Source organism: Oxyura jamaicensis, chromosome 6 (assembly GCF_011077185.1).
Source record: "Oxyura jamaicensis isolate SHBP4307 breed ruddy duck chromosome 6, BPBGC_Ojam_1.0, whole genome shotgun sequence".
Classification (NCBI taxonomy): Eukaryota; Metazoa; Chordata; class Aves; order Anseriformes; family Anatidae; genus Oxyura; species Oxyura jamaicensis.
In genome coordinates this window covers 2,939,341-2,952,212 of record NC_048898.1, presented here as the reverse complement: position 1 = coordinate 2,952,212, position 12,872 = coordinate 2,939,341, and the positions used below count along the sequence as shown (strand labels likewise).

General features: G+C 46.9%; 1 protein-coding gene across 8 annotated transcripts in view; it reads left to right on the top strand.

Annotated features, from left to right (window-relative positions):
* MCU (mitochondrial calcium uniporter) overlaps positions 1-12,872 on the top strand; it is a 73,766-nt gene that overhangs the window by 40,050 nt on the left and 20,844 nt on the right. Inside the window, exon 1 of one of the 8 annotated variants that reach the window (XM_035329909.1) lies at positions 1,205-1,254. The exons of 5 other annotated variants lie outside the window; for them this stretch is intronic. In XM_035329909.1, coding sequence (XP_035185800.1) covers positions 1,252-1,254 — 3 coding nt within the window. In that variant the 5' untranslated portion in view covers positions 1,205-1,251. Of the gene's footprint in view, positions 1-1,204; positions 1,255-2,694; positions 2,700-5,138; positions 5,196-12,872 lie in introns of those variants that run through there. 2 more of the 8 variants (XM_035329908.1, XM_035329904.1) reach the window with 2 other exon arrangements.

Genomic DNA, 12,872 nt, shown 5'->3' with positions numbered 1-12,872 from the left:
GCAGGGCTGATGGAGTATTTCTCGTTTCCCGGTCGCAAATTCAGCGAGGAGGAGAAGCAGCGCTCGCGAGGCCGTATTGATCACAGCGAAGCTCTGCTGTCCAGCGTCACGACGTCAGTGCCCAGCGAGGAGTCGTTCCCTAGGTTCAGTTTCTAGGACGGAAGACACCTGCCTTCTTATCAAAGCTATAATCCCAAGGAACTTCTGCTTGTTCGTAGGTGAGATCTAGACAGATCTCTTTGCAGATGAATTCCCCAGCTGCCACGCTGCGGGGTTTGTTTGGTTTCTGCCGTCGGAGCCGCTCACACCACGGGTGGAACGTACCGCGTGCCGAGCAGGAACAGGTCTGTCGTGGTTGCTGGTGTCCTTGTGCTTTTGGTGTCAGGACAAGCAGTGAGTTGCTGCGGGCAGCACCTCTGTCCCCTTGTGAAGCCAGGCTTTTTAGAAATTTCTGTGCCTCTGGCTGTTCCAAGTTGAAATAAAAAATAGATGAAAATACTTCAGAATAGTTGTTAGACGAGTAATGGTCTGAAAAATCCTGCCTTGCTTGCAAGCTCGTGTTTCTCAGTCCCTTTGCTGAAGTCTCTGTGCCCATTGAGCCCTGTAACTACAGTGATGCTTTGGAAATGGAGTCTCTTGCTAGGATCCAAAACTATTTGAACAGACTTCTCAGGTGAGTGCCAAGCCGGGAGGATAGTGGAGTGTTGGCGTAGCCTGCGCCGCAGGTCAGCACTGCCTGGGGGAGCAACGCAGGCTTCGTGTGCTCCCCTCGGTGCCGTTAGCACAGCAGCAGTTCTCCCCAAGTCCTTCGGACGAGGGCTAAATTGTTGGTGGCAACCTGCCCCGGTCTGTGTCCTCACCTCTCAGCAGCCTGGGTGTGCAGGGAGCGTGGGGAAGCCTCCCCTTGCCTGCTGCACCTCCTCACCTAAATGGAAGTGGTTTGCATGCGGAGCGGCAAGTCTTGCCCCATGGAAATCCTTGCTCCAAGTCACAACAAAGGAAGGAAACGCCTGCCCTGGGGCTTCTCCTGCTTGCATCCCTTTGGGCGATGGTAGCAGAGTGGATGCAGCCTCCGCCGAAAATGCTGGTTGCTCTGGTCGGCCCTGCCATCGGGCAGAAATCCCAGCCCTGAGCGTTGCTGGGATTCCCTGCTCGTTATTTATTTACAGGCTTCGAGCACGGCTGAAAGCAGTCAAAAGGAGAACGTCCTGGGCACCGCAGCGACACGCAGCTCCCCGTGAGCACTGTGCCATGGTATGAGGAAGCATCTTTCATTTTCTTTAGTCTCAGGCAGTTACAGCTCTATTTTCTTTTAATCACAGTGCAGATAAAGTCAAAAGCACGGTGTTGTCTAGGTCAGAATCAGAAGTCAGCTCAGGCTTTGAAGGTTTTGTGATAAGGATGCCTAGATTATTCTTGTGCGTGTTAACTTTGAGGCTTATTTTAATTACTGTATTCTCTGAAGCCTTGAAATGTTAGCCTTTTAGAGGCAGCTGCTTCTAAAAATGCAGGCTGGGAGAAGGGATTATATCTAATCACGAAGATCACCTTCCAGTCTTTTAGAGCTGCATGTATCATGTTAAATATGTTTTTGTCATTGCAGCAAGGAAGCACGGACAGTGCTTTTTTTATTTTTATTTTTTTACAGGTGTAGACACTTCATTTCTCTTCTGCAAGAAAGCTTTCCTGATTCTTTAGCTCATTATAGCAATTTTTTAAGTTAGTTATCAAGTCTTGTTTATTTCTTCTGGAAGTCGCAGAGGTATCTGGTTCCGGGTTTGGTTTTGGCTTGTATAGGCTAGATTTTTTTTCCTCTCCTTGCAGTGATTAGTAACTTCATGTTTTTTTAAAAACTGAGTTCTCTGTCCATGTGCTTGGAGTATTTATTGACCTACCAGGTACTCCTAGGGTAGCTGCGTTTGACCTGGATATTTATATTTTGACTTCAGTTGGGATAAGTCAGAAAAATAGCTTATTTAGAGAAGATCTCTTTTTTGATTTAAATACATCTTAAAGTATGTGACTCTTGGTACGTGTGCTTTGAGCCAGTAAATGCAGTGCTATGCTTGGAGCAGTGATGACTGCCTCAGATCAGTGCTCTGGTGAACCAGCCACTGGGCACGAGCGTCATTTCAGGTAAACAATACACGTAGAAATGGTGAATGCATTTAGGATTGATTATTGCAAATGAGTTTTCCTACTCAGTGACTTGCCTTGTTATTGAAGGTAGAGATTTGGGGAATTGCTTGGTCATATCCCAGAGCTATATTGCGTTGCAGTATTGTTCAGCCAACCACAAAGATTATGTAAGGAGGCTTTTGCCAGGCTTGATTAAATCCAATAACATTTATTCTTTGTTAAAAGGGGGTACAACAGCCATTCTGCTTTTTCAGATGTTCAAGAACTCCAGCTGATGAGCTCAGCATCCATTGCTGCTCCCTACTACCTACACTGAAGCTCTGTTCCTTTTCCCTTCTCTGCTTTTCAGACGCTTTCTTTTTATTCTAGTTGTGCATTTGAAGGAAGCTGGGTCCATGTGGATCGAAGCCTTTTCCTTGTCCAGATATCCTTGCTGCTATGAGCACTGGGGGTTGAAAGGAAAGATGTGGTTAAGAAGTCATAATCTGAAACTCAGTTTTTTAGCTAGAGCAAAGATTAGCTTTAGTGAACATGCTTCCTTTCCTTCCCCTTCCCAGATGGTGGCTGGCAGCCTCTATGAAGTTACTCGTAGGTGTAGGTATTTCAGGAAAAAAAACTAAAATCTCAATAAATACCCCAGTTACAGCCTGGGCAGATGTGCAAAATGCCCTTTCTCTTGGCGTCACCTGGGGATCCCGGTGAGGTCCTATTTTTGCACAGGTTCTGTTCTTTCCTTTCAGAAGCCCTGAGAAATAGCTCTATTATGTCCAAAAGGGAATTGAGAGTATTCTTCCAGAATTTCAAGTTGCTTAGTTCTCTGTGTGCCCCATCCTTCTGTGAAGCAAACCACGTGGAAATAGCACGGATCATAACTGGCCTAAGTGATTTACCTTGGCGTTATCAGGTGGGAACTGTGTTGTGGTACCCGTTGTGCTCCCTGTGACCTCTGGATAGAGCAGTGTGCAGGTGAAATGAGGTGCGCAAATGTGGGGTAAGTCATCTGTGATGTGCTTTCTCGCCCTGTGATTTTGTCTGAGTAGCTAAAGCAGAGGATCGGGGAGGCAGGGATGCTTTCCCAAAGAGCCTGAAATCATACCTTCCCAAGCAGAATTATTAACTTCGGGCATCTGTTGAGGAGAAAATCAGAAGTTACACTTGAGAAAACGCCTCGCTAAGTGGCATACCGGCTTTAGCAAGGTTCTGAGGCGCGTGCCGGAGGGCACGCTGAGGTGCTGTGATCCCGGAGCTGGAGGCTTGCTGAAAGGCTGGAACCCGAGGGTGCAGGTATCAGCCCGAGCACGGAGCAAACATGCCATGCAAAGCAAGCGTACGTCCTGCAGCTCCCCTGAAGAGAAGAGGGGCTGTAAGCACAGAGGGTGGCAAGTTGCTGCTGGGTCATAGCTATCCAAAATATATATATAAATAGAGCTTTTGCTCTTCACGTTGGCATTGGTTGTTCTTTGGTTTGCGTGAAGCTGTTGCAGGCATGAGCAGGTGCCGGCAGTGCGTGGTGTGGATGCTTATTCCCCACCTTCTGCACCCTTTCAAGCTCTGCCCTTGCGAGGGCACGCTCTCTTCCAGAAGTCTTTGCTCAAGACTTTGTTCGGCTTTAGCCTTTTTCTAACGCGAGGACAGGTTTTCTGCCTGCTTCCCTCCCTCCGTGTCCTTGGGTGAAATGCCGACTAGCAGCTGAATTCCACATGTTTAACTGAGAAATTACTCTAAAATATTTATTCTGTAATTGGGTTGAACAGCTTCTGCACTCCAATATCGTCAACTATTTTATACCCACTTCAGGCTGCAGGTAATAGACTGAACCGCGTACTTTGTATCTTACCTCTTCTGCATTATTCATAGCCCATTGTCCCTGTTCCCATCTTGTGAGATAAATGGCCTCTGTTTTCAATAGTTAAATTTATTTATTCTTCCTTCAGCCTGGGTAATATTTAAACAGATCCCAGACAGAGCTGGAAGATAACTTCTCTGAGACCCGGAGTGCAGGATTACAGTGAGCTAGTAGCCGTTGATGCATCACCATGATAGCATCCATCTGAGGGGAAAGCAAACCAAGAAGAACACATTTGAGGATTAAAAGTTTTATCTTCCACAATCCAATTTTTGTTCCGCCGGCGGTGTTAGAAAGCCAGTTCCTTTTAATCTTATCCTGATGATTCATCTACTCTTGGATTCTGTAAAGCGATCTAACACCAGAAGCTCTGCTATGCTTCTGGTGAGGGGACGACTTGTGCAAGTCCTGTCCTTGCCATTTTTCCTGCCTAGCACAGCCGTGGCAGCCTCCAGCGCTGGGAAGTTGCCCCTAGGACGAAATGGAAGGTCCCTGAGAGGGAGCAGGACAAAAGCAAGGCTTGTGGTTTGCAGTCAGGTAGTGTATTTTGACCTGTGTACTTTGAGTCGGACAGGATTGGTTTGCTGTCTGCGTCAAGCCGTGCCTAGGAAGGAATAAAGTTCCTTGAATGGAGGAAGAATGTTCTTTTTGTTTGAGGGAAGCCGATAAATTGCTTGGTATTTACCTGAACTCCCTCTTTTGGCTTAAGAAGCAAAAATAATTCAGTTGAGAGATGACTTGAATGGCTTCTCACACGGGCTGTTACCCCAGGGATGAGGGGTACCTGGGGACGTCCACGTGCATGTGTCGGGGACTGCTCTGCAGTGTCTGCTGCCTTCCTCCTGTCCTGGCAAGTCATTTTGTGACTAACTGACCTGATGTATGTCGTAAAGCAGTGATCTCATGGATAAATTTGCTTAGAAAGTACTTTTTCAAGTATTTTAGCAAACTTAAACAAGCGTTGCAATGCTTCCTTGTTTCTGTGCCAGAAATATTTTAACTCCATTAAATATCCTTGAATATCTTTGTGTGAGCCAGTGATAACTTTTTCCTGGTGTCTGCGAGCCAAGAAGCTAATGAAGATTGCTCAGTTCAGTCAAGTATTTTCTTGGCCTTGCTGCTGGAAGGAAACAGACGTGCAAGTTTCCCTGGGTTGTAATGGAGATCAATGGATTGCAGGATAACACACCAGCAAGCACACCTGAAGAAAGTAGGTGTTGTGAACACGGTTCAGTCACAGTAAACAGGAAACTTGGGGATGTAGAAGTAGGAACTGGTTTCCTTCCCAGTTCCAGGTTTGTATCTGGCATTTCGTAGCAGATTCTGTTCTCCCTCACTATTCACACTCCACTTACACTACCGAGCCTATTGACACAGATCTGCTTCCTCCCTCGCGCTTCACCACCCTGGATTTGCTCCCGGAGAACTGCAGCTGAGCCTCTGGTTCTGATGTAACAGCAGGAAAAAAGCTTTCCGCTCTTATTCCCCCACAGCTTCACAGAGAGGTAAAAAAATAATAATAATAATTAAATTGGAGTACCTGAGCCCTCTCTGTGAGTGAATAGTTCTTAGACGACTGGTGACAACTGATGTAACAGCTGCAAATGTCATGTTTGAGGCCGCCTAATACGCGGCGTAGCCCAACCATGTGTCGCTTCTTGTATTTTAGGTTTGCTCTGCAAATTTATTATGAATAAATCCAGATGACCATGGTTATTAGGCAAGTTCAAGGCTTGCTAGCTCACTACTCTCCCAAGATTATTGTCTTCATGTTTAAGGACTCGGCCTGCGGCTTGGTGATGCGGTGGAAATGCATGGAAAGATCTCTGCTTTCTGCAGCTTGCTTTGGTTCCACAGAGCTCTGGAAAAGCCCAGGAATAGTCCTCTGGTGTCTCCTTGGAGTTTGTTTTGTGTTAATATTTATAACCCTTTGGGGAGACTCAGTCCCTAATTCTTGCTTCGTGTCCAACAAACAATTGCTTTCAGCTTGCGTAAAGTTGTACAAAATTGTTCCGATGTTGGTGGCACGGCCACCATTGAGCTCCTCCAATGGTGCTGTCTTTGACAGCTCGTGAATTTGCTCCTTATCTTGTTGCTGATAGCTATTAAAGCTGCTGCCGGATGATGGATGCAGCGATGATGGTGGCAGAAGCTTTTGAAATGCTACCACTCTCCGACAAAACGTTGTAACTGTGCCCGCAGTACAAATCATACGTGCTGTCAGCAACAGTTTTTTAAAAAGCCACCTGACTTTGAGCACCTTCTCCTGCTCGTGTGGTTTGTTCCACAGCTCTGGTGGCAACTCCTGCGATGGCCACGGTGGTTTCTGCAGAGGTGCTTGAACCTAGAGCTCTGCGAAGTGCCAGCAACTGGACTTGGCTGACGCGGTGAGGCAAAGGGCTGCCGTGATGATCATCACGGTGCTGGCAGCCTGTATTTAAGGTCAAGTCGGCAAAACGTTGGTTGTGTTGTACTTCAGGGGGTTCTGCTGCGTGAGGTTCCCTTGAAGGGGCACCGTATCTCTGCTTGGTCTCTGTCAGGCTCGTCTCGTTCCCAGGTGCGATAGCACACGGGAAAGGAGAAGGTGGCAGGTGGCAGCCACCCAAGTGGCTCTCCTGAAATGTGCCTCCTGTGAGGAGCAAGCACTGCCACTAGCTCACAGCTCCGTCAGTATCTCAGCCTTCACTACCAGCTGACAGTTGTCAGCCAGGAGCTGTACAGGCCCATCTTTGAAGCGGAGGCTTGGATGCCTGCTCTTTCTGTATCGTATTAGGCTGGCTGGCAGTGGTATTTGGTGAGAACCAAGCTGCAGAACGAGGTGAAATGTGGTACAGGGGAAGTACACGTGGATTTTTAGGAACCTGGGAGGAGCGAACAGGATCTGAAGGAAGACGTTCACAAAACAGCATTAGGTTTTTAGGTGCTTTCCAGTCACGGGCAGGACTGCAAAGCGCCTGCTGTTGGGGCTGTAAATCCCTTGCTACAAAACCATGATGCGGTAAGGGCCTTTCCTTCCCGCACCGTGGAGGAAGAAATATTTAATGGTTCAGAGGTAAGGTGTGGGGGAATTGGCTGCTGAGCAGGTAGCTGGCCTCGCTGAGGCTGCTGCTGCAGGAGGCTTGGTGTCACGGTTCTTTTGGGCAGGTTGTCCTAAAAGGAGCAAGCAGTTGTTCTACACCGGCCTGTTCATGTCGTCTTGATGCTCTGGCTCTTGGTTTGGGCACAATGACTTTTTAAATGACTTCTAGCTGTTTGCTTGGTTGGTTGAGGATCCTTGAAGGAGTTGCAGGGTGGAATGGGGAGCAAAATGCTCCCTTTGCAGCACACGAGCAGCAATGTGTGGTTTTTGAAATGAAATAACCTTCTTGTTAGGCACTGTACTAACTCTGTGTTGGTTTGAATTATCTGCTTCTGAGTGGATGTGAGGTGCAGGAGGCTTTTGCCAGCAGAAGACATGACTGAAGGTGCTAACGTACTAAACACAATGCACAGCATCCGAGTTGGAGCTGACGTGCTTTAATACCAATTGTTACAAAATGTCACGGGGAAATCCCAGGGTTCAGGGTTGTAAAAAACAAATTAGGAAGTGCCTCTGCACAGTCATTACTCAAAGACAGCAAAAATGCTCTCGTTGGCTGTTAGAGCTGTGAACAGTGGTGCTGCTGGAGCTCCAACGCCGAGCTGCTGCGTGGTCCTTCGTGGGTGACCTTGGGTGGTGGATGCCAGGTGGGTTGACAAGGTGTGCAGGGCTCCCCTGGTGTGCCAGCAGCCGTAGCTGTGTGCTGCTGTGATCTGAGGGTGGATCTTCTGTCTTTGGAGTTCTCCCTCCCCCTGCTAAATCCAAGCATTGCTCCGTCAGATGGAAAAGACACCGCGTGTCAGCTCCTGATTTGCTTAATAGTGCAGTTAAGCACCAGTGCAATCAATCTGGTGAGAGAGTTAAAATTATCTCCTAATTACATCGAGAATTGAAGAGGTTTGGGGGCAGGGAAGGAGCCGGCATTTACTGCAGTGCTGGGAATGTGGGGGGCATGCAGGGAGGGTTGTGTCCCCCACGGAGGTAAGCCTCACACTTGTGTTAGGTATCTCTAGACAGACCAGAAAGAGCATTTAAAGCCTCTTGGCATGGGGAGGAAATTCCTCTCGTAGAAGTCCCCTCAGCCATCACGTGCTTTCTTGCAAGCTTGCCAACAGGTATTCTCACCAGCCCCGCCAAAAAACAAAAGGGTGCAGTGGTCGCAGACACAATGCATCTGAATTGTCGTCTGAACAGGAGAGGTTTTGGCAAGCCTTGATAATCCAGGGAGTCACGTTGTCAAACTCATGGAGTTTAACACTTTAAATTTACATCCATCTTGCCTTTCTGCAATAGGCAAGTAAGGAGAGGAGAGCAGTTACTACTGATCAGTCTTATTGCTGTGTAGTGTTTTTCTGTCAAACCCTCAGTGTTGTTACATACACTGACAATATTAATAACAATTTCCACCTACAGTGAAAAACAGCGCAGGTCTCGGTTACAAACGACTGCAAACAGACTACATTCTAGCCTGTAAAAGTGTTCCTGTATCTCCTTACAGTTATTAATTAACATGCTGACATACTGTCTCTTGAAATACATTACGGTAGTAGCCCACTGGCAGAAGTCGAAGCTTGCAACAACTTGAAGTGGTGATGGTCTGGATCTGAAAGGTCTGAGCAGCGTTTTCCTGGTCTTCCCTTAGGAGCCTGAACTTCCTGAGTAGTGCTTAGCTGCTGTGTGCTGAGAACCTGGCAGTGCCACCAGAAGAGCTGATAAGCTTGAACTCATTCTTTTGTTCTTGTCTTTAGGCATATTGCAATGAATCGTCCTCAGTTCCTAATACAGGAAGGAAATGCCTCCTTGGAGGAGAGCGGTGTGGCGTGCCTGTCTCCTACCGCGCCGTACGTGCCTCTGCAGACTGTAGTCAAACTTCTGCAGTCACAACTTGATTTTAATTCTTTCTCACACATTTTTTTCAATTTTATATTTATCTCCTTGAATTACAAGAGTGCAATGTAGAGATGACCTTTTTTTAATCAGCTAACTTCAAAACATCTCTCAAGTACTCTGTGCCCACTCTGGGAAAGAGCAGGGCAAAAAGACTTGCTTGCTCTCACCTCCAGGGTTATTCCTAATGCCACGCAGAAACCATGTTCCTCTGTGGGCTGGCCATCTCTTCTTGGATCATCCACGTGGAATGCAGCCTGGCTGAATAGATTTGCTGTGCGTTAATATTCCTGCAAAATACCCCATGCAATTGGTATCGTGCCCTGCTCCACCACACAAGCACTGGAGCAAGGCTGTGCCCTGTACTCCTTCTGTTTCACCTCTTGGTTGCCGTGCTAGCTATTCTTTTCAAGCCATGCCTTGTGAACGTTTCTTTCTCTCCATCATGACTGTTTTCCCTCAAAAATTGAGGATCTTAGTTATTTAATCTGCACTTGTTGTAAGTGGTACTGCTCCGTGTGTCTGTAATAGCGGTGTCTGCTTTCTCACTGATTTTTTTTGTATCTAGAGCTATTGTGGTGTTACCTAGTTTCAGCTGGACAGTCACTTACACTGCTTACAGCCAGCTATTTTAGTACTTGGCTTTTAATGCGGTTTCAATGGCTAATGTGTTTCCACTGCTGTGCTGAGAGCTGAAACTTTGCCTGCTCTCAGGGGACTTGGTCTGGGCAAATACAACTGCCAGTAAAACATGCTGGGTGGGGAGTGCCCGCGCTGGGTAGCTGTGCTTTGGGCTTGGAATGCCTTACTGCCTTCTGTCTTGGATTAGTGATAAGCTTTGTCTTCAGTAATAAAAGAAAACAACAGAAAAAAACCATCTGTGTTGAAAGAGGAATCTGCTTTCTGTCTCATGAGAAGGTTTTTTGGACATGCAAGCTTTTAGCGGAAGCAGTGGGAAGTAATCCTGATCAGCAGCTATGAAGTTATGAAGTTAACCTTCCATCAACCTGGAAGTTATGATGGATGAACTGGGCCAGAACAAGTGACACAGGCAGGCAGGGATGAAGGAAACCACTTGGAATGGAATCCTAAACCTGAGTCATTCTGCCTTTGCATCTGGATCTTCTAAGCTTGTTGCTATGTTATTTTGGAGATGGCTGCAAGCCAAGTCTGGGTGCAAGTGCGAGGTTGCAGAACTGTGACTGCAGAAGCACAGTGCTGCCTTGAGAGCAGCCTTACCAGTTCTGGAAGCTCTCTCCATCCTTTGTTGGCTTGGTACAGCTGAAAAGTGCTTACAGGAAGACTCAGGTGGAAGCTGACTCGCTTTAAGATGACGGCATTTTCACGTGGGAAGTGGCCTTAGCGTGCAGGACTCCAGCTTCTCTCAGTAAGGAAGGACATCTGGTGAACATCTTGGTAAGATGCCTTTGGTGCATTCAGTCTGCTCCCACACGTGTCAAGTCCCTGTAGAAATGCAGACGACTGAGCGTAAGTGCAACTTGTCCCTTCAGCAGTGCGGCTGTTCTGTAGGGACTCGTGACACCTGGGTGGCTGGGGGGTGTTCAGCTGGTGGCTGGGGCCGCTCGGCTCGTGGCCTGGCACCTCCTGCCAGAAGGTGTGTGTTACGGGGTGACCAAGGGGCTTTCACCCAGCCTGCTCAGGCTGCGGACTTTGGCCTGCTAAGGCTATTCCTGGAGGGGATAAGAAATGAAGGCTAAAGGAACTCCACGTAATTAGCATTGGATCAGAGGACAAATATGGGTTCCCAGCTCTACTTACCTTAGTGAAAAAGCAGTAAGATGCCTGGAAATAGAAGCAGGGAGTGTCCTATTCTGCCCTAGCTGGGCCAGCCTCCTTGCTTGGGCTGAAAGAGCATGTTCGGGAGTCCTTACCTCGATGCCTGTCCTGCCTTGTCTTTTCCAGGGAGGCTTTTTGGCAGTTTCATATGAATATTCAATTTTCCTAAGAGGGATGATCCAATTTTCATTAACTAGCTGAAGCCGACAAAGAAAATACAAACTGGAAAGGTGTCTCTGACAGCTTGTGGAATTCTGAGCCAAATGGTAAATTGCCTTCTTCTAGACCACTGAATACCTATCAGAATACATTAAACCAGTTTAATGGGTTTGGAAAAGCTTGAAGGAAGTGACCGAGCCAAAGGATCTCTGTTGCTGTCTTAATTTTTGGACAAACCTGCAACAGTTTGTGGGAAACATTTTTAGATGGTTAGAGAGAGAAACACGCTAAATGTTCTGAATTTCTTTAAAAAAAAGGCAAATACTTACCTGAAACAATTTGAAAAAAAATCAGTTTAAATTCTACTGAAATGACCCTTGTAATCTGGATGAGAGAAAATTAGTAATAGGCAGGGGGTTTTAAACCAAAAAGCCGTGAACTCCTTTCATAATATTCCCCCATGATCTTATTTTATTGTGTATATTGGCAACAGGTTGCTTGATGACCACTGCAAATGCATAGGAAAGTTTTTGGTCTGCCTCTTTTTATTGTTTTTTTATCTAACGATTGAACTTTGATCCTCTGATTTAATTGTTATACGGACTTGAGGTGTGTTTTGGCGTAGTGCACACGTCCATAAACTCGGTTCCCATTAGTTTCCCTAGCACAGAGGAGGGAGGTGCAGGAAGTGACAGAATGAATGGAAGTGACAAGGGTCTGGCCACAGGCTCTGCCCTGGCCCCTTCCCGAGGACGTTCAGCCTCTCCCTGCTGTGCTCGGCCCGAAGCCGTGGCAGCAGTGGCTGAGGTTTCTCTGAGGACAGCGCTGGCCTCAGATGAAATGATGGACTGCAGTTATTAGCTTTCCCGAAACTTTGTTTAGCTGCTAGTGCCTCTGTTGCTCTTTCAGGCTGTTAGATATTATGTTGTTTGGTTTTGTAGCACGGTGATTTCATGCAGGAGATGTTGAAATGAATAGCTTTGAGCTAGTGAGGCTGTTAGGAGATGCCATTACCATTGCTGCTCTTCTCAAAAATGAATTAGGTAAAATCCCCTTGCTCAGCGGGTGTTCTCCTCATCTTCCTGGAGATGGCGGATGGTGAAGTGGTTGGTGCAGGGACTCGAGTCCCAGCCAGATCCATTTGCGGCCTGGGGCAGGAGTGGGTGGTTTGGGGTTAAAAGCTTGCCTCTTCCAGGGGAGCTGTCAGGCTGCAGCTGTAATACCTCGATATTGAGGAGCTTGGGGAAATAGAGCAAAGTTTGCTTTTCTGAAACCATGCATAAAATGCAGTAGGGTGTCGTATGGCTGTTCCTTGCGCTGTGTACGGAAGGGGTCAAGCCTGCTTTTACCTCTTGCAGAGAGGGCAGGTGAGAGGAACTAAACCAAGTCCAACTGGGAAGCCTTCAGAGCTGAACCTGACATGCTATTAAATGTCAGATTTCAGATCAGCCTGTGTGTTCTTACTGCATTTGATTGGTATGCCAGAGAAGTGCTCCTGCAAAGCACTGCCCTTCACTCGTTTAACTTGTGCTGAGTTGCCTCCTTAGGTACGTCCTTCTGGCACACGTGAGGTGACCATGGTGCGATTTCCTCTTTCAGGGTGGAGGTGGGAGGCACCTTAAAAATAGGTGCATGGTTAGCTGAAGGGTTATTAAACATTAACATTATAGAGGCATTAGTTTCTCATTTAAGTTTGTGATCTGTTTGGTAGCACAGTGAAACAATGCTCTTTAGTGCCTTTAAAATATTCTTCTATTTTTGTTGGGTTTCTTCTTTTGTTCTTCTTACAGTGATAACGTGCAAGGGAATGTAAATGATTTAGAAATCTGAGTGGCACAGTAGCAATCCTCATGGCAGGTAGTATATATCCAGGGGAAAGATGTCAGGCAACCACTCTTAATCCAATAGAAGATTTTTCCAGGGCTTCATGAGCATAGGACCAGCTCAAGTATTGACTTTTAAACT